Source organism: Sinohyriopsis cumingii, chromosome 16 (genome assembly GCF_028554795.1).
Source record: "Sinohyriopsis cumingii isolate HCF-2022 chromosome 16, ASM2855479v2, whole genome shotgun sequence".
NCBI lineage: Eukaryota > Metazoa > Mollusca > Bivalvia > Unionida > Unionidae > Sinohyriopsis > Sinohyriopsis cumingii.
Genome location: NC_142976.1, coordinates 9,018,365 through 9,040,118, shown reverse-complemented (window position 1 = coordinate 9,040,118; position 21,754 = coordinate 9,018,365). Strand labels below are relative to the sequence as shown.

Below are 21,754 nucleotides of genomic sequence, written 5' to 3'. Positions count from 1 at the left end.
GCTTATTGGTTGTAAGCAGTACAATAGATCTGTGTACATGTGGGCCTTGAGCTTATTGGTTGTAAGCAATACAATAGACATCTGTACGCGTGGGCCTTGAGCTTATTGGTTTTAAGCCATACAGTGGATCTGTGTATGCGTGGGCCTTGAGCTTATTGGTTGTAAGCCATACAATAGATCTGTGTACATGTGGGCTTTGAGCTTACTGGTTGTATGCCATACAATAGATCTGTGTACGCATGGGCCTTGAGCTTACTGGTTGTAAGACATACAATAGATCTGTTTACATGTGGGCCTTGAGCTTATTGGTTGTAAGCCATACAATAGATCTGTGTATACGTGGGCCTTGAGCTTATTGGTTGTAAGCCATACAATAGATCTGTGTATGCGTGGACCTCGAGCTTATTGGTTGTAAGCAATACAATAGATCTGTGTACACGTGGGCCTTGAGCTTATTGGTTGTAAGCCATACAATAGATTTGTGTATGTGTGGGCATTGAGCTTATTGGTTGTAAGCAATACAATAGATCTGTGTACACGTGGGCCTTGAGCTTATTGGTTGTAAGCCATACAATAGATTTGTGTATGTGTGGGCATTGAGCTTATTGGTTGCAAGCCATACAATATATCTGCGTACGCATGGGCCTTGAGCTTATTGGTTGTAAGCCATACAATAGATCTGTGTACACGTGGGCCTTGAGCTTATTGGTTGTAAGCCATACAATAGATCTGTGTACGTGTGGGCCTCGAGCTTATTGGTTGTAAGCCATACAATAGATCTGTGTATGTGTGGACCTTGAGCTTATTGGTTGTAAGCCATACAATAGATCTGTGTATGTGTGGGCTGCGACCTTATTGGTTGTAAGCCATACAATAGATCTGTGTATGTGTGGACCTTGCGATTATTGGTTTCAAGCAATACAATAGATCTGTGTATGTGTGGACCTTGAGCTTATTGGTTGTAAGCCATACAATAGATCTGTGTATGTGTGGATCTTGAGCTTATTGGTTGTAAGCAATACAATAGGTCTATAATTTGAGACTATAATTTAGTGTGTTGATTTTGCCATTTAGTTTAGGTTTCATACGTACTATCAAGTCTCAAGATTTATGTAATAATGATTATTTAATAGCTGTACAATTTATTGACAGAAATTAAATTAATGCATGCTAGTCTTCAGGATCTAATCATTTTTGTTGTATTAGGAATTATAATTGACACTGCGTACTGAATATCATATCATAAAGAATAAATTAAATACAGAATAAAAATATAAAAGCAATATTTCAGTCCGAGCTAAGGAGAGTCTGCGGCTTATTGGACCAGCTGTATTCCATGGAGCATTTACCACGTTTTTGGCTTTCATCGTGATGGCATGGTCTGAGAGCTATTTTTTCCATTTATTCTTCTCTGTAAGTTGGATAACTGAATTTAAATATATGTGCTATAAATAGCACACCTGTGTTATTACGTGAAGAGGTAATGTTGTTGTGAATTTACTCTAACACATATTCCTTCTAGCAATATATGTACAAATACATCCAGTTAAAATATTATTTGTAAATTATTTGTAAGTTTTCCTACCTAGAGCATGAGACAAAGTTTTCACAAATACTGAGTTGCTTTCCTGCTCTGAGCAACAAAATGATTTGTATAGTCAGCAATTTTTAATAAGCTTTTGTTTGGCAAATGCAGGTCACATCGTGGAACAAAACTGGATAAAATCTTTCTATTCTAATTGGATAACTGAAAAACAGTTTTGCTCCATTTCTGATGATTGGTAAACAATAAACTATCTTGATTCATGAAGTTTAATGAAAGTGATAGTATATATATATATATATATATATATATATATATATATATATATATATATATATATATATATATATATATATTCATAACATTATTTCTAATTTACTTCTGTTTTTCTTTTTCTTTTCACACTATAATTTCAGGCAATAATGACTGTTGTACTTTACGGATTATTCCATGGTCTATGCTTCCTCCCTGTTATCTTGTCTTTGATTGGTTCATCTTCCTATGACCAGGATGTTGACAAGGACAATCTCAAGGGCAGCTTAAATCAAGTGCAATCTAACGGTGACTCCTTGTTACCAAAGGTCACAAATTCAGATTGTTTGGCATTAAAAGACTGCGGTATAGCACTTCAAGAATCAAAGGAAGGGACAGGAAGTGAAACAAGTTTTTCAGAATCTGATATCACATTACATTTAGAAAAGACAAAGCCTGGTTTTACAGGAGCTGAACATACTAACTTAAAAGAAGTGCAGAAAATATCCAAGGATGAATGTGATGAAAAAGCAGCGACTATGTGCAATTCAGATCCTCTTGTTGCTTCAGTGAGTTACGGCGAACATACTGAAGTGGAACGATTTTGATTTACACTTTATTTATGCTAGAATCTATATCAAAACAATACTTACAAAAGATTTAATTCTTTTGTCTGTTTGTTTTGTGTTTATACTCTAAACCAATAATGGTAATTTAATTTTATTGGGTAAGGAACTTATATACTTAATGACAGATTACAGAAGAAGAAAAAAAAACTAATGCAACTATTTAAACTTCCCTATGCTAAGATTGGTCATTATTTATGTACACAGTGCTGAGATCATTAGGTAGTGTTATTTCAGTATCCAATAAACGAGGCTTTATTTAACAAAACTTATCTTTCTTTCCGTATAATATAATGGTTAACATAACAAAAGGTTTATTTTAATATTTTGGTTATATTTTGGAATGTCATTATATTTAACCTGTACGTTTCATATTGCGTGTGCAGATTCGATTAACATACTAAATATCATTTGTCATACCAAAGACTTATAAAAATGGAACTGGCAGCTGCCTTGCTGTGCGCTCAGCATTATGAGGTTAGTGTTAGGACTGATAGTTCTGGTGTCAGGGTAATGTGACTGGGTGGGACATGTCTGCAGTATAAATCCCCAGTGCTAGACATCACTATAAGCTGTCACACTGCAGACTTCGTGGCAATACGACTGAAACATTGTTAAAATTATGTTAAAAAAATCCCAATCACACACAAACACACACACGTGCACAGACACACACACATACACATATATAATTGTATCGCAATAATGTTGTTTTCCACACATGATGTTAAAAAAGCGTCTTGGCTGGCACAATTCAACCATAGTTTGTTTCTGTCATGTTCAGGTAGATTACGTTACTATTGTTTGATATTTTTCTAGCATTGTAATTACAGTAGTTATTGATTTTTGTTATCAATTTGCATGTTAACCATATTTCTAAGCTTAAATCGAATCATTGCGTGCAACTGCAAATCAAGCAGTTTACGTCCCATGTAAATATACAAAAATTGTATTCGATATTTTGGCCTTTGTAAGCTTTATCTGTACCGACTGAGTACTGTTTTCATTATAGCCCATGCATTGTAGCCAGGTGTGAAGGAAATAGTATATATTTACCTCTGTCAAAACACGAGACATTAGGTCAGCACATGTCTTATGTGTATGAATCTTCCTTGGAGAATGGTTATGGATTTCTATTAACAAATATCCTTTGATCACGAGCATAACGTTATACTTATAAATTGACCTATGTTTATTGTTGTAGTTCTGCTTCAAGCTGAAATAGTATAACTGATATCGCGGCAACTCGGGCTTGTTTCTTTTGTACATGAAGAATTATGTCTCTTTGTCAACCAAAACTCACATATTTCTACTAAATGGATCCAAAAGACTCAAAAGTATATTTGGTACTAAGAAAAACTCTCGCTGCTTTCCGTTTTAGCACAAATGACACACTAACCTTTTCTAATATGGCTTCTACTGTTACCGCAAAAGTTATTATCTACTAAAATCGATCATTTATGTATTTATACAGTAATGTAAACATTTTAATCATCCAATTACAGAAAAATGTTCCGCAGGTTCTCTTGAACTGTTTAGTGTATTAATTACCTGCATTATTTTATTACTCCTTGCTGCGAAGACACATTAACCATTGCTTCATTTTGTTTGTATTCATGTTTGCTATATGATGGTTAATGCTATACATGTATGAATTACATGTCTTATTTCTTTCTTTCTAATTAATAAAGTTCTTTACAATCTTCTCACCAGTCTTCCTGTAAACATCGCATCGTTTCTTTGTTAATATTTATTTTATTTGTTCAATTCAGACTTTAAAGATAAATTAAAATTTCTTGAGGTCTCCCTTATGATTACCAAATTAATTAAGTGGATATTTATACCCATAATTGTCCCAAAGAACAACTAACACTACTTATGAGTTGACAGCATACGAATACGTAAACGTGTGTACACACACTTCTTATGATTTTGACAGAAAAAGTATACATAAACGTGTGTAATTCACTAAATGACGTACTGAACCTTCATTGATGGAATTCACGGACGTATCTTATTTGTATTTTATTGAAAATGTACATTGACAAATACAGCCACAACCGTTTTTTATATTTATCTGTTCTTATTCTGGAATGATTGTTTACATGTATTTATGTATGCGTGTGCAAGTACGTTTTGTCTGTCTGTTTATCTGTCTGTCTATATGTATGTGCAAGAACTTAAAGAGATCTTATTAAAAGTTTCCTCGCTTTTCCTTACAATTATTTATATTCTTAATTATTTTCTGATGAGATCACATTCTCAAAAACTCTGTGTTGCTTAGAAAAGCTTCCCCTCCAAAAAAAAAAAACCCCCCACCCCCAATAAAAAAACATCTGCTAGGATTACGAGTCTCCATGTTTCAAACCAAATAAAATTTTGGAGAGATGTGAATTTTTAGCCATTGTTATCATATTGATAAAAGAAATCGCTTTGTTTCCCGTTTTGACAAAAAATTCGTTATTTCCCATTTTGACCAGTTTAAATACTTGAAAATATTTAAAATTACAGTAGGTCTTTAAGCAGGACATACATCCGATTTTAGAACGGAAGCGTGTCTCCATTTTCCAATTTTATTTAATAGGTATATTGTACTGTCACGTGCCCACACGTTACATGTTTACACAAGATATATAATAACCTTGACAATTATACAAGAATGCACTACAATGTTCAGTTATGACATACCGTCTCCTATTTGTAAAACAATAATATGCAAACAATATTTAAAAAGACCTGAATTAAGCTTTATGCACCGATTTTTGCAGTTTGTACTTTTACATGATTGATATAACGCTGACTTGGGGCCTTAAATATAAAACAAGCACATGCTAAGACAGTCATACCCAATCATTATATATATATATATAAATATAAATATATATATATATATATATATATATATATATATATATATATATATATATATGAGAGGGTTTATGCAGTATAGTTCTTTAGAAATCCGACTCGTGTAAGGGATAATACAGCACTAAAATAAAGGACACGTTTACACCAGCATAGTATACTAAGTTTCGTCTTACCACTCCTATAGGGACACGTGTTCCTTCGGAACACCTCTCATTGAATAATACAAAATAAAAAATGAATTATAGAGAGTTAATGTAGCGATTAAAAATTATTAATAGGAACTCTTTCAATATACACTTAGTTTTGAGAAAAAGAAATCATAAGTGTAATATACGTACTGGCAAATGGGTCTGTTTTGGGTTTATGGTCACAGATATCCGTTTTTTCCACATTTTGCTAATCGAGTTTACACATATGACATCTTGAACTGGTATTAAGACAATAGCTCAAAAGGAAAATCATTAGGTTTCCTATATAGAATTCAGCAAGTGAAAATATTAATTTTCACTGTACTTAACAAAAGTAATAAAATATATCTTATATATAACGTTACAACTCAATAAATGGGCATTTTTTTCTGTAATGTTAATATAAAAGTATATAAGCTACAGCAAATTATATCTTTTACTGTTTAGAATTTTCTGTTAAAGAAATTTGATATATTTTAACAGAGCAAAATAGCTGCGAGAGAGAGAGAGAGGTGTCCAACTTTTCCATTTCATAGAAACCCAGCTTTGTTCAATTCTGATGATAGAAATGATAGCTAGATATTTCAATATGGTGGAAATTTAATAACCATTAGTGGTGGAAATAGTTTTATTATGTAATAAGAAAGTATCACTGTGCGAATGAACTAGATGACCCCATTGAGTTTCCACTCCCCTGGTTTATGCAGTTTGACGTTGACAAAAATCACTCGTGCTTTATTCCTTCTATCAGCTGCAGAAACCGTCACCAAAAAGGTCATAACTATATACTGAAGAACACGGTTTATCGGTAAAGGAATCTAGAAAGTTTTTCCTTCCGGAGCAGCTTTGCTATATTTACTGGGGTTTTTTACGGATGATTGTGTAATAGCCATAATCAATGTTTCATAGCCTTTCTCTGCACACACACACACACACACACACACACACACACACACATATATATATATATATATATATATATATATATATATATATATATATATATATATATATATATATATATATATGAGGTTTTTCTGAAAACATATTTGGAGACAAGTCTTGGGTATTTATAGATGCTATTATATCTATAAATTTAACGTTTTTCATTCCAACTACACTTTCATCACCGAATAACTGACATGATGTTACCTACTCTTGTCAGCCAATGTGGGTATGTGAGAAAGCTTGCCAGTAGCTTCTCGAGGGTCGGTGGTTCTTTCCGGGGTTTTCCCGGGTTCTTCCTCCACCATTAATACTGGCCGCCATGTATAGCCTATCGTGTGCTGAAAAATTGCGTTAAACCCCACAACAACAACAACAACAACCTACTCTTGTTCTTGGTCTCGGTAGCTTTGACTACTTTATTTCCTTTGTCATGAGTGATTTCCCTTGTACTTTCTTTTGTCTCCCTTAAAATGACTTTCAAAAAAATGTTATTTTGTTCATACCCCTTTGCTTCGGTCACGTAGAAATAATTTCTCTTGTTGTCTTCTTTCGGCACTGACTCTCCTGTTCTTCATTTTGTCGAAGTAGTTTTTAATTGCTTTACTTTCAGCAATTAAAATGACCATTATCGGATAGTTTAACAGATTCCAGGAGAAATGAATATGCCTTATCAAGCTCAAGGTCATGAAGCTGACCTCTAGTAGGATCTTCTTCTGTCTTTTTTCACCAGTTCCCTCACTGCGTCCTGCCTATGCATATGTCTAGGAGACTTCAAGTTAACCTACTCATTCACAATATAAGGCAGAACGATATCTTCATTATAACACAATCCCAAAGAGACAGAACACGAACTTCACGACGAGAATTGCCTTCCACATCTCCTTCCATGCCTCGTTAGCCTCCAGAACTTGTAAGACGACCAACCCAGCCGGGACACTATTCTCCACGTCATCTCTTAAAATATCGCTCGTTCCTCTTAAATATGTCAAGAAAGAGGAATACATGACAAGCATGCGTATCTGCCACTTATGGACAAGCTGCTGTTATTCAAGACACAAGTTTTGTTGCATGTAATAGGTTTTAACACGTTTTCATGTTACTCATTAAGGTACAAATGTATATAAACGAAAAATGCATCGCTAGTTCTGTCAGTATTGGACCTGATGTCGTTGGAAATGATAGCTTTGAGTTCATAAACATTGTTCGTTCTGTCCATTCATAGAAAGGAATGAGCTAATATGAACTCTGGGTCTCTAGCTGATGGTATATTGTCCAGAAGTTTTGTTAGCGCAGCGGTGTGTTTTGTCTGTCGACTGTCACACTTGTGCACGATAACTTATTTTTGAAGTTGCATTTACCATCATATTGCTACACTATAAAATCAATTTACCCATCACACATCAAAACTGTTTTTAAAAGTTCCACATTCTTCTGCTTTTGTTAATTTATTAAGAAACAAATGAAACGTCATTGGTTTGTGAAAATGGGAACGTAGCCACTTTATGTAGGGCATCAATGGTTGTTTGACTGAAATAAATGAAGTTTTCGTACTAGTGTCCTGCACATTCTCGTCGCTATTATAGAGACACAGTTTCAACATAGTCACGAGAATCTTACAGCATTCATATATAAAATATCTGCGCAATTTCGACTATATATTGGAAAAGACAATAAAATAATATGAGTGGAAAGTTTCCTTCCGGAAGGTTCATAATATTTACAAAATAAAATCTTAGTTGTGATTAGAAGTCTATTACTAAAGTTACAATATTAAATGTGTAGTAAACAACAGATAGACCTGGGAATAGAGGAGAATTTTCAATGTTTTACACTCCTACTGAGATAAACATGTTTATCCCTAAAAGAAAACCAATGATTCAGGTCATATAGAAAATGAACTTGATTCTTGAGAACAGTGTTACATTACCAATAGTATATAATGAAATAAACGAAATAAGTCAAATATTATATATATAGGTTCGAGTCTAAGATTCGGCCAATGTGGGTATGTGAGAAAGCTTCCCAGTAGCTTCTCGTGGGTCGGTCGTTCTTTCCGGGGTTTTCCCGAGTTTTTCCTCCACCATTAATACTGGCCGCCATGCATAGCCTATCGTGTGCTCAAAAATGGCGTTAAACCCAACAACAACATAGATATTAACTTGCAAAATTGCAAATGTTGTCTTCGAAACGTATTGAGATAACAGTTTTAAACAAAGCTACAATACATTTACGAACTTGCCAGGTTAATTACGAATAAATAACATACTCAAAATTTGATTCCGCTTGCATAAATGTTCTCAAATTTGAGTTTAGATTAATTAAAATGGTTTCGCTGAAATTTCACAAAGAAAAAAAGATCTTAACTTAGGAACTTACAGAGAATACACTAACAATCAGTGTCAAATCCGTGACAAATCCGACCCAGCTTTAAAAAAATACTTCAACTTCTAGCTTCATCTTCAGAACCTGATATATTTTAATATATATATATATATATATATATATATATATATATATATATATATATATATATATATATATATATATATATATATATATATATATATATATATATATATATATATATATATCAGCAACAATCTTTTCAATCTATGGTAGACTTTGTATCACTGATTACTAATAAATGTACTTGCATACAAAATTTTAATTTAGCTAACGAAAAGATAGTGTTGTATATTCAATGAGCGGAGGTAGATGATGTATTCACTTTTATCTTGTTGTGTGCAAAGTATTAAATTTACAATTGGAACATTGTAATTCCCACCCTCATATTTCACATTTTAAATCAGTTTTGAACAGTATATATTTAATAGAAAAAAATACAATGCTTATAAGCGTTCTGAAAGTGAAACATTTCTGAAGAAGTAAACTTTGTCCAAATTTGGTAAAGAGGCGAACCTAGGACCTCATGCCTACCATCTTTTCATGTGTCTGGGGCAAAAAACAGAATGGATTCAAACAATTTAACTGTATTTTATAATTGTTAAAGTTACAATTCCATTCAAGAGCGATCAATATTATTTTCGTTTTCTCAAATGTTTGCACGCCACCAATGTCCAATGCCATTTTGACCGTAACCAACCGATTCCTCCTTGCACAGCATTATGCTACTTGAATAATAGCTGCTGCTGGAATCTTTCGGGTTATATGCGAGATGGATTACTAATACAAACCCTACAATTTGTCATCAACACCCTCGTCCTCAGCCGACATTTATCTTCAAGCGTATCAAGTTGTAGTATTGAGAATGTGCGTCGATGATCACTTTTCTTCCTTTGTTATGGTCTCCTCCGTTTATGATACAAACAATGTTTGGATAAAGGTTGACATTAATTTAAAGACTTTCTTCTCAACGCTGGATGAAATTGTCCCAGCCATCTTCTGCTTTAAAATCGGAGAATATTCCTTATCAAATCATAAAGAAATGCAGATTATTTTACAATACACAACTCCTTAACAATAAAAAGTCCTGCCTGTCTAGCTTAAGAAAGGCTTCTGTATTTAAAGTAAATTTCACTGCAATATGATTCAACCTTAATGTCTCCACGGTTTTCTGAACAAATAACAACAGATTGAAAACTAATCGATTCCTTCGTAAATTGGCCTCGTTGAACATACTTGACAAAAAGACGTTTCCGTTTATCCCTGGTTTCATAATTTAGCACAAGAAAAGCAAACCAGCGAGATATCACAATAGTTTTTTTTTCTCTTCTGGAAGTTGGTTTTTACCATATGCACACCTCTCTAGATACATCATTAAGAACACCAATTCATCAGCCATCAAAGTACACATTGCCAAAATTTATTCGTTTTCGTTTAATGAAAAAATACGTATCGATCTCAACAACAAATATAGGATAAAAACGGAGCACGTATCCCCAAAATGTATTGTTTGGATTTGCTATAAAATAATTTTGCAAAATTGCCATCCCCATCACCGAATGTCTCTCCTCATCCACAGTACATAGGAACGAAAACTAGTTACCATCAACAGGAAGAGGTCGAATCCTATTTTACAGAGATTTTGTCCATCATGATATATGTTGTCTTCACTTCGACATTTTGTGCTTGTTTCATGCGGATCTTTATGCTACCTATACATGGGACCACCACATTACCAGTTCCCTTCTGGCTGGCTTGGCTGGGCTTTTTTGTGGCTTTTTTTGCGTACATATGGAATACACTCCAGCCCAGTTGATCTATGTTGTGGTGTTTACATGGGTCTGTTCTTGGACCGGTTCTCTTCATTCTGTACACTCAGTCGCTCTCAAGTGTCATAGATCATCATACAGTGTCTCACCAGTTCAAATCTAGCCACCCAACTGATATTGATGCTACCATCCAAGGTGTAGAGAGGTGCATTTCTGATGGGAAATCATGGATGACATGTAACAAGCTGCAGATGAATGATGATAAAACTGAGGCCATTCTGATCACAACACAAAGACTTTCTCATTCACATCCTTTACCCCAAACAATAAATATCAGCAACACCAACATTAAATTCACACAATCAAGATGGTCCTATAAGTGGTGAACCAGTTTAATAACAGTAATACATCACTTGCTACTATCGCACCGCTTTCTTTTTTGGGTTATCCAATCAGCAGTCAGCCTTTCCGCTTGGCCATTGACTTCGTCTCGAAAGTTCTTCCGCCCAGTGATGCCGTGTTAACATCGCACTATTTATCCATAGCTGTGAGACTCGTGGAGGGCAGGAGCGTTTTCAATTTCCGTGCAAGTCTAGATGACTTGCCTATTGCCCTTTTTTCATGTGGTGTGTCTAGGGCATCTGTCCTCTGGCGGAGCCTAGCCCTCTCCAGGCCTGACCACAGCCGATTTCCTCCAACTTGGTGGCTTGCCTTGGTCACGAACACGTAGCCAAACAGCTCAACGGTCATTACAACTTCTTCATTTATAATTACTTCAGGAGAAGTATTTATAGTATTTGCCATTAACAGAAAAGTGTTAATCATTGGTAGATTAGATGTTTAAGTGTATACAACCTGAATATGAACCTGAATTATTTTTGATAAAAAAATATTTTGGGATCTCCGTAAGAATTAAAATGTATTCATCAAAATTTGATGTTACATACCTAAATCCATCAGGAGTAACTATTGTTTGTGGTAATACAAACCCCAAATTAGAGATTTAAAAACTGGTTCAATTGTAATTTATTTATTTATTTATTTAATATTTGATGTGTATTATGTTTATTTTACAAATCAATATTCTGAGTCAGATAAACAGTGAAATAGATTTTGGACAATGTCAAGTACAGAATACAAATGTATATAAACTATATAATCATGAAGAAAAGCCAACAAATAATGCAAATCAAATGTACATAACACCTCCCTCATAAAAAGAAAAAAATATGAACTAAAACTTTCTTTTAACTATTAGTCAAATATACATGTGATTAAAACTTACAAAAGATGAAGTCTCATGAATAAAACAAAATATGCATGAATAAATACAATACTTCTATGTACGTGAAAGTGTATCTGCAATTAGATTATCTTTTCCCTTAATGTGTCTGATGTCAATACAGTATTCCTGCAACATTAAACTCCACCATAAAAATCTCTGATTTTTGTTTTTCATCTTGTCACTGAAAGTAAAGCGGACGTGATCACTAAACACAACAATCGGAGAAGGAGCTGAATATACACTTCAAAGTGTTGCAAAGCCAATACAAAATCCAAAACTTCCGTCTCAATTGCAGAATATTTCCTCTGATGCTTATTTAATTTTTTTTAAAAGAAAAATAACGCTGGATGATGTAGACCATTTTTATCTTCCGGATCAACAGAAATTTTAAATGATTGACTGAAATTTGAAGCTGAAAGAAGAGGTGCTCTATTAAATATGGTCTTTAATTTATTAAAAGCCTCCTGACATTTTTCAGACCAATGAAACTTTATTTTCTTACTCAACGAATTGGTTGGGGGTTCAGCAATTATGAAAAATTGGAGCAAAAGTTCTTATAATATCCAACCATACCTAAAAATAGTATCGACTGCTTTTTACTGATAGGCATAGGGAATTGAGAGATAACCTTGACCGTTTCTTCTGATGGTTTAATTTATCCGTGGCCCTCAATATGCCCTAGACGTGTAACACAAGCACTGCAAAACTCTCTTTTTTAATAAATTAATTGTCACATTTTCATGACTGAGTCTATCAAAGAATTTTTGTTTAAAGTTTTCGTTCCATGCGTGGTGATAGATGATGATGTCATCGATGTAAGCGTCACAGTTATCTAGACCAGATGCAATCATGTTGACTGAATGCTGGAAAGTACAAGGCAAACTTTTATCACAAACGGCAGCTAGAGTTATGAATGCCGAGATTTCCTTAATCATTTTTGTAAATTTAATTTTGTCAGATGAAACTTGGTGACATATTCTGCGTTTCCATTTTGTCAATGCAGTCATCAACTCTTGGCAATTAAAATGAGTCTGTTTTAGATACACTGTTCACTTTTTTCTATAGTCGGTGCACATGGGGAAAAATTAACTGGTTTCTGCACAAGATTAAACGGTCAGCTATAGAACTCCAGTTGCTTTTACATGGTTCTATTGTTACGAGTCTAGGCTCTTAAAATAAGTAGCAAAAAAGAGTGAAGAAAACAAGCTATGTAAAATTTAACAAATAATTTATTTCCCTATAATACGAAGTAAAAAAAAGAGAAGAAAAAAAATCATACGGCATTGCGAATTAAATCCAACTTTTAATCCAATAATTAAAAAACACAAGCCCTATCAATGAAAAGTTCAAAGTGAACCACAGTCGAAATCCCGATGAAAATCCGAGATGGAAGGCGATAACATAAGCAACAGTCAGCATTGCACTGATGTGTCAACAGTCTCTTCTTGAATCACAGAAAATATTATTCCCGTCTTTGAATTCCTTAAATATTCCTGTAAATGTCTTTGTCCAAGAATTAATTTCGATCACTTTTGTATTTCATGGGAAAACAATCACTTGAATTAAAAACTTTGAGGAAAATAAAAATTCAGCCCCAAACTGGACACAACATAAAACAACTTGACGTCTCAAGTGTTAAGGCAAGACTGACAGAATTCTTATGATAACATCAGTTATAAGACTAACTAAACCACAAAAGAGATTCCCGGATGGGGATAAATAGTTCATCCTTTTGGGGAAAAAATAGAAGTTTGTTTACAAATTAACACGTGCCTCACATCACGTAATCCCGGTATGACCTTGACTCAAATAAATGGTTCTTACTCTGAGAAAGAATAAAAAAATAAAAAAGTTGTTTACCAAAACTGTCACTAATTGTAGGGTCACCAATTAGATACAAAGTTTCATTATTAGGCACTTACATCCCTGAAATAAATAAAAATTAATCAAGTCAAACAGAACTGAACCTATATCTTTTTTAAAAAATCCAAGTCCTAAGCAATATTACATTACAATAACATGAAATGGAATAAAAATATTTTAAAACTAACAAACAATTAATTTAAACGTGCATAACCCTGCCACCTTAAAAAGGTATAATAAAGCTTTCTTTTGCCATAGGTTACTTATACATAAGGTTTATAAAAAAATAACATAAGATTTTTTAATGAATGGTAAAAGTATACATGAAATAATAGATTTCTATACAAGAGAAAGTGTATCTGCTATTAACTTGTCTTTTCCCTTGATTTGCCTGATGTCAGTATTATATTTTTGTAACAACAACTCCACCAAGATAATTTCTGATTTTCTTTCTTCATCATGCCGATGAAAGTAAGGGGGCTGTGATCACTAAACAACAATCAGAGAAGGAGCTGAACTAATGTAAACTTCAGAGTGTTGTAATACCAATTTTTATCTTCTTGAATCAATACTAGTCCAACCCCAACATCACTTGCATTAATGTACAGTTTAAATGATTGACTGAAATTTGGAGCTGTAAGAACTGGTGCACTCTTAATTATGGCTTTTAACTCATCAAAATGCCTGACATTTTTCAGTCCATTGAAATTTGGTTTTCTTGCTCAATAAATTCGTCAGGGGTTCAGCAATAATGGAAAAATTGGAACAAAGTTTCCGATAGTATCCAGCCATACCCCAAAATCGCATCGGTTGCTTTTTGCTGATATGCACGGGGAATTCAGAGATAGCCTTGAAGTTAGCATCTATAGGTTTTAACTTATCCATGTCCCACGATATGTCCTAGAAATGTTACACAAACACGGCAAAACTCACATTTGGATAAATTGATTGTAAAACTTTCATCAGTTAGTCTGTCAAAAAATTTCCGAATTGTTGCTAAATGTTCTTTCCAGGTGTCGTTGTAGATGATGATGTCGTTGATGTAAGCATCACAATTATCTAGAACAGACGTAATCATGTTCATTAAACATTGAAAAGTACTTCGCGAACCTTTCATCCCAATCGGCATCACTTTATATTGATAAAGTCCATCTAGACTTACGAATGCCGAAATTTCCTTTGCCCTTTCCGTCAGTGGAATTTGTCAAAATTATTTCAGAAGGTAAAATTTGGTGACGTACTTTGCATTTCCGATTTTATCAATGCAGTCATCGATTATTGGTAATAGAAATGTATCTGTTTTAGTCACACTGTTCACGTTTCTATAATCAGTGCACATGCGGAAAGTTTTATCCGGTTTCGGAACAAGTATACATGGTGAACTCCAGTTACTTTTACTCGGCTATATGAAATCATTCTCCAGCAAATACTGAATTTCCTTTTTCAAGTATTCATGTTTTAGAGGGCTCATCCTGTATGGGTGATGTTTATACAATTTCATCGTCATGGAAAATTTTGTTTGTTTTTGTAGGAACATCTGGAAATAAGTGTTCATATTTGAATAATAACTGTTTAAGTTTACTTATTTCTTGTTGTTGCAAATGTGAAAGTTTCTGGTCTAAATTATTTATACTTTCTGAATTCCGAAGAATTGTTACTCCAAAATCAATAGAGTCTGATTGAATTCCTTTGGTTAAATCCTCATTGAGTGGGATAGGTACAGCTAAATTAATTGCATTATTAACCTGTACTACTATTTTAATTTAACTCATTCATTTTCTTCTTAACTTTGTAAGGGCCGTAATATCTAACCTGAAGAAAATTTTGAAGAATGAGCAAGAGAGACAGAACCCTATTACCAGACTCAAAAGTTCTCTCCATTGTAGTTCTGTCAAACCATGATTTCACTTTTGACTTGAATTGCTGAATACCAAGTTGAAGAATAATTAGCTAGAAAATTTCAGACCTAAAATTTGACCCTTGATCCGATCGGACATATTTGGTAAGGTCAAATTGAGTCAAACGAAACTTTATCAAAGCTTTTACTATTGTTTTAGCTTTAATATTCATCAAAGGAATTGCCTCTGGGAATCTTGTCGATGCACACATTATGGTCAACAAGTATTGGTTACCTGACTTGGTCTTAGCTAAGGGACCAATACAGTCTACCATTATTCTGCTAAATGGTTCGTCAAATGCAGGTAGATGTTGCAGATTAGCCTTAGGTATCTTCTGATTGGGTTTTCCTACCATTTCACAAGTATGACAAGATCCGCAGTATTTACAAACGTCACTTTAAATTTTTGACCAATAGAAGTGATTCAAGATCTTTTGATAAGTCTTATTAATCCATAAATGACCAGCCAAATGAGTTTCATGAGCCAGACAAAGAATTTCCTGTCTGTATGGTTTTGGAACTACATTTTGATAGTTCACTGACCACTCGTCACCAGCAGGTACCTCGGGAGGTCTCCATATTCTCATAAATATCCCATGTTTAATGAAATAACAAACATGTACTTATGTGGCTTCAGTTTCACTAATGGTCTGTTGAAACAAACAGGAGATCTCAGGATCTTTTTCCTGTTCGACGACAATTGATTGTCGTTTGCCACCCTGATTAGAACAAAGAGAATGAGTAGTTAAAAGAAGATCATTGTGATCAATAAAGATCATTGTGATCAATATCCTTTGATTGATCCAAACAAGGAGTGAAAGTGACCTCGTCAACAGCCTGACCACCACATGTGTCAGCTAAAGGAATCATTTCCAGATCAACATCATTCTCAAGAGCTTTATTTGCCATAGCTCTAGTAACTGCACAAGATGGATATAAGTCGGGTAATTCTTTTTAAATAGGATCGACTTTCTGATCAAAACAAGGCTTGTCAGTTGCAGGTGGATTAACCACAACCTTATCTCAGCTAGGTCGTTGCCTTGTAATAAATGAATGCCCTCAACGGGTAAAGAAGACAATGTTCCGACTTTCACCGGTCCTGAGGCTAAGTCTGATGACAATTTACACAATGGAGAGGAACATTAACAAAGCCGCACTCTACTCCCTGAATAAGAACACTATCATTAGAAGAAGACTTCTCTTAAAAAGTCAAAGTACCTGACAATAAAAGACTAAGATGCTATTGTAGCCCTTAAAATTTTAATTTGGATGGGATAGGCAGAATCAACCAAGAGTGATATGAAACCCTTCGACATGAATGGTTCATAATTATCCATAATAAAAATCAGACTGAGGCTTATTAGACCCCACAAATGCATTGCTTTCAATACTTGACCGTAATCTTGAGCTCTTAGAAAAGAGCATTTGGAATAGGTCTGTCTTGATTCTCTTGCTTATTTTTCAATTTGTAGTAATCATAAATAACGTGTCCTTTCTTCTTGCAATAGGTACACATAGGAAGAGAAAGGGATTTCTGATCATTCTTATCAGAAACTTGATTTCTATCAGTTGTGCCAGATTAAAATTTAGAAGGGCTTGTATTAGGCTGAAATACTTTTTCCTACCAGAAGAATGCTGAGTGGACGATTTGCTTACAAAAGAATCTTTATGAGATATGGAATACTCGTCAACAGCATAAGCAGCATTTTCCAAGGTTTCGACCTGATGCTCATCAAGATATGTCTTAACTTCACTATGGACACAATTCTTCAACTCTTCAAGTAATACGAGTTGTCTGAAATTTTTATATTCTTGATCAACGTTCTTGGCTAAATACTACCTGTCAATTAAGTACTCTTTTTCTCTTGCAAATTCAACATGAGTTTGTCCAGCTTATTTTTTATAATTCGAGAATTTGTGCCGATACACCTCAGGGACTAACTCATAACCCTTTACTATGCATCCCTTCACCAGATCATAGTCAGCACTCTACTTTACTGACAGGGATGCATAGATGTATCGAGCTTTGCCAGAATGTGCACTCTGTAATAATTGAATGCAATGCTCCCTTGGCCATTTCAAATTTTCAGCAATTGTTTCAAAATAAGGAATATATTTGTCTATTTATTTTTTTCTAAAAGGGGGCACTAACCTAATATTCTTAGTAACATCAAAACTTGAATTGGTATGTGAAGTAGAGACGTGCATTTCACTTGCCAGTTCTATTTCTTTTATTCTAAAGTGATATTCCCTCTCCTCTTTTACTCTTTGCATTTGCATATGCATCCGTATCTTTCTCTGTCTCTCTCTCTCTCTTTCTCCGCTTGTAACTGCATTTGTTTTTCTTCTTTCTGTAACTGCATTTGTTCTTTCTGTAACTGGATTTGCCTCTCCCTCCTCTTTCTCCGCTTGTAATTGCATTTGTTTTTCTTCTTTCTGTAACTGCATTTGTTCTTTCTGTAACTGTATTTGTTCTTTTTGTAACTGGATTTGTCTCTCTCTCCTCTTTCTCCGTTTGTAATTGCATTTGTTTTTCTTCTTTCTGTAACTGCATTTGTTCTTTCTGTAACTGTATTTGTTCTTTCTGAAACTGTATTTGTCTCTCTGTCTTTCTCCGCTTGTAACTGCATTTTAATCTGTTACTTCTCTTTTTCTTTCTGAAGTTCAAGCAATTTCATCCAAAACAATCTTTTCCACCAAATACTGGACCAAAGTTTTTTTTTTAATTTCTTGCTTCGTTAAAGAAGGTTTTGCCTCAGAAAGATCATATTTTCTGGCAAGCTGAATCAATTCATCGTTTTCCATAACAAAATCAGAGGATTTTGTTGACTCAACTAATGTATTGCCCTCAATACATGATCATGACTTTGACCTCTTAAAACAAGAGCATTTGGAATATGTCTGCCTTGATTTTGTTGCTTATTTTTCAATCTGCAGCAATCAGAAATAACGTGCCCTTTCTTTTTACAACAGGTGTATGTTGGAAGACAAGGATCTCTGATCAGTACTATCAGAACTACCTAAAGGTTGTGGCAGATTGAGATTTGGTAGTGCTTGTATGAGACTGAAATGGCTTTTTACCAACAGATTGCTTAGTGGAAGACTTACTGATAAAAGAAACTTTGTGAGTCAAGGAATAATCGTCAGCTGTACGAGCAGCAGTTTCTAAAATTTCGACCATTTGCTCATGAAAGTAGGTTTTAACGTCCTTGTGGACACAATTCGTGTACTTTTTATTTTATATGAGCTGTCCGAGGTTATCGTCTTCTTCACCAACGTTCTTGGCTGAGCACTAACTATTAACCCATTTCTCGTGCAATTTTCGACATGGGTCTGTCCAGTTTCCTTTTTACAGTTCATAAATCTTTGTCAACATGCCTCAGGTGCCAACTCATAACCCTTCAAGATACATTCCTTAATCACATTATAATCAGCACTTTGTTGTACTGTCAGTGACGTATAGATTTCACGAGCTTTGTCAGTAAGTACACTTTGAGTCCAATGATCTCTTCGTCATTTCTCTAATTTTTCAGCAATATTTTGAAAATTAGGAAAATATTTATCTACTTCTTTTTCTTTAATATTCCATGTGGTGCCATCGTCTGAAACAAAAACACAATCGAGTGAATCGCGGGAAGGTCCTCAAACTGTCTCAATCGATATTAGGCCAACTGTTATATACGCGCAACGACGCTATTGTTTCTCTAGTTCGCTACCCTCTTCTGATTATTGAATAAAATAATCGTATGGAAATGTTCGGGTAAAGGGTCTACAACTGTTTGGCATAGACTGAAGAAACGGGAGTGTTTCCCGTGTATAATAGTTTGTCCTAAATTGCTTCCGTAATTCATAAACTCAGTCATGGCCCCCATATTAAAATTCCTTAAACGCAATAAAAACATTGCCACTTATTACCGTTAGGTTGTGATATTTCCATAGGATCTCTAAATATCCATTTGGGCTCTTCATTAGTCAAGTATGTTTCTTCATTGATATTTTAATAATCCGTGAATGGCAGCTAAAGGGTGTGGCAATGGTGTCATTTAGACGATTTCCATAGATCCACGCGCGAGTGTTTTGGTTATTGTACTGAGCCATTGTTTTCACCTCTTGTACCCTGGTGGTTGTCTTTCTGCAATATTCTTAAGTGTATCTGAGGCGATCCATTGAACTGTCTGAAGCGTCCCTGGCAAGCCGTCTAGGGTGTAGGCTGTTCTGGGTATCGGACCCGGCTCTTCTTATGTTCCCATCACCGCCGCAACTTTCTTCACTACGTCACGCTTCACATATTCTGCTATGGCTTCACGGTTTTGACGTTAAATTTATCACAGTTGTTTAAACTGTTATTTCGAGACTGGCTCGATAATTTGTGGAACATACATTATTCGCGTGTGTTGAGTCCGTTCTCAGCATCAAATCGAGTATTTCTAAACGTTTTTGGATTTTATTACATACCTCAGTTATCGGCTTTGCTCCTCTTCACATAGAAAGAGTGTCATAAAATCTCTCTCATTATCTAGTGAGTGGGTATGCCATCATTATATTAATACTAAACGTATTTATTTAACAATATGGTGATCATCGCTGAAAGTATTTCTTCAAGAATATGTTTATCATCGCTACATTTACTGTCGTTGCTTTACTTACTACATTCATTATCTTTGTCGCTAAGTTTGCTCGCTAACGTCGGCAACTTAACGTTTTAATGCACAATATTATGCAATGACTTTTTATTCTTTTTTCATATGTTTGACCAGTTTTACGCGTTATTATTCTTCTAAAATAATCCCCAAGTCGATTAACTTCTCACATTAGCGGATACGTATTTTGAAAAATCATACATCTTTGGCAAATCTGTATGACTCATTTAAGCGAAATAGCTTTTAATCTTTTCTGTGACATTACATATACTCCATTGTTCGAGCAGAATATATATATATATATATATATATATATATATATATATATATATATATATATATATGTGTGTGTGTGTGTGTGTGTGTGTGTGTGCGATACAGTTCGAATAATAATGATTGGTGTTCACCACGCGAGGACTGATACAAATCATAATCGTGTATGTACGTGGACGCAGTTTAGTCACAATCTCAACCGATTTCGGAAATAAACAGTATTACAGAATTTTAAAAAATGCACAGAACTTAGTCATTTCAATCATCAATTTATATTTCTAACCTGACTGTCGACAGCTGGTTCCAAACACGGTCATCTTCTTGGCGTTTCGAATCAAACGAGAGTTTATTTAGAAATACGTCCGCTATATAGGCGGGTCTATGTTTTCGTGCAATAAAATGTGGTATAATTAAACGTCTTTGATAATCTCAATGTTTCCGTAACTTTCGCATTTGAGTGTTACTCCTTTTCTTTTATTTAGTTTGCTTTAGACATGAGAAATATTGGACGCAGGCCACAGTTTTTTGTTGTTGCTGAAAAGGTCTATTCTAGCAAGCAGAAAAGGAAAGCGGGCCGTCTGTATTCTTGTTTACATTTAGAGCTTCCGTTTTGTTGAAACGCAAATAAATTGACGGTGTTAAGGACACCCTGCCAACAATCAGGTTAGAAATTATATATTGATGAATGAACTATGGATTTTTTAAAATAATATCCTTGATGCTTTCCGTTTCTAAAATCGGTAGTGGATACAAATAAATCGAAGTGGGCGATACTTTTACCCCACATGGTTATCCTTTGGCATGGGCGCTTCATGGTAAATTTGTTTGTCGGCTTCGCCCGTGCATACACGTATTATGTGAGAATAAAGTAATGAGGGTGGGTGGGTTAGAGGGCTTTAACCTAAATCAGTAACAAAAATCTTATTTAATTTGCTATTATCATACAGCTTGCTATGTGTCCACGTGCGTTTGTTTCTACATAAATATATCCATTTGTATGAGGAGCCAGGGTAGATTCTTTTCTTTTTTTTTTATCTAATTGTGTTACCATCTTGCAGTAAAGCTATTAGCATTATTATTAGTATTATTCGTTTACAACTGCTTCACGATTCTTTTATTAGTTGACTATTCTGAATATATAGGATAGGGGACCGGTCTATAGTTTAAAAATACTCTCACAAAACAAGGGAGATTACTAC

At 34.5% G+C, this 21,754-nt stretch overlaps 1 protein-coding gene across 1 annotated transcript in view; it reads left to right on the top strand.

Moving 5' to 3' along the window:
• LOC149779909 (patched domain-containing protein 3-like) overlaps positions 1-4,126 on the top strand; it is a 61,509-nt gene extending 57,383 nt beyond the window's left edge. The window contains exons 18-19 of the mRNA XM_089936601.1: positions 1,292-1,413; positions 1,960-4,126. Coding sequence (XP_089792727.1) covers positions 1,292-1,413; positions 1,960-2,403 — 566 coding nt within the window. The 3' untranslated portion in view covers positions 2,404-4,126. The remainder of the gene's footprint in view (positions 1-1,291; positions 1,414-1,959) is intronic.
• Positions 4,127-21,754: the final 17,628 nt, after the last annotated feature.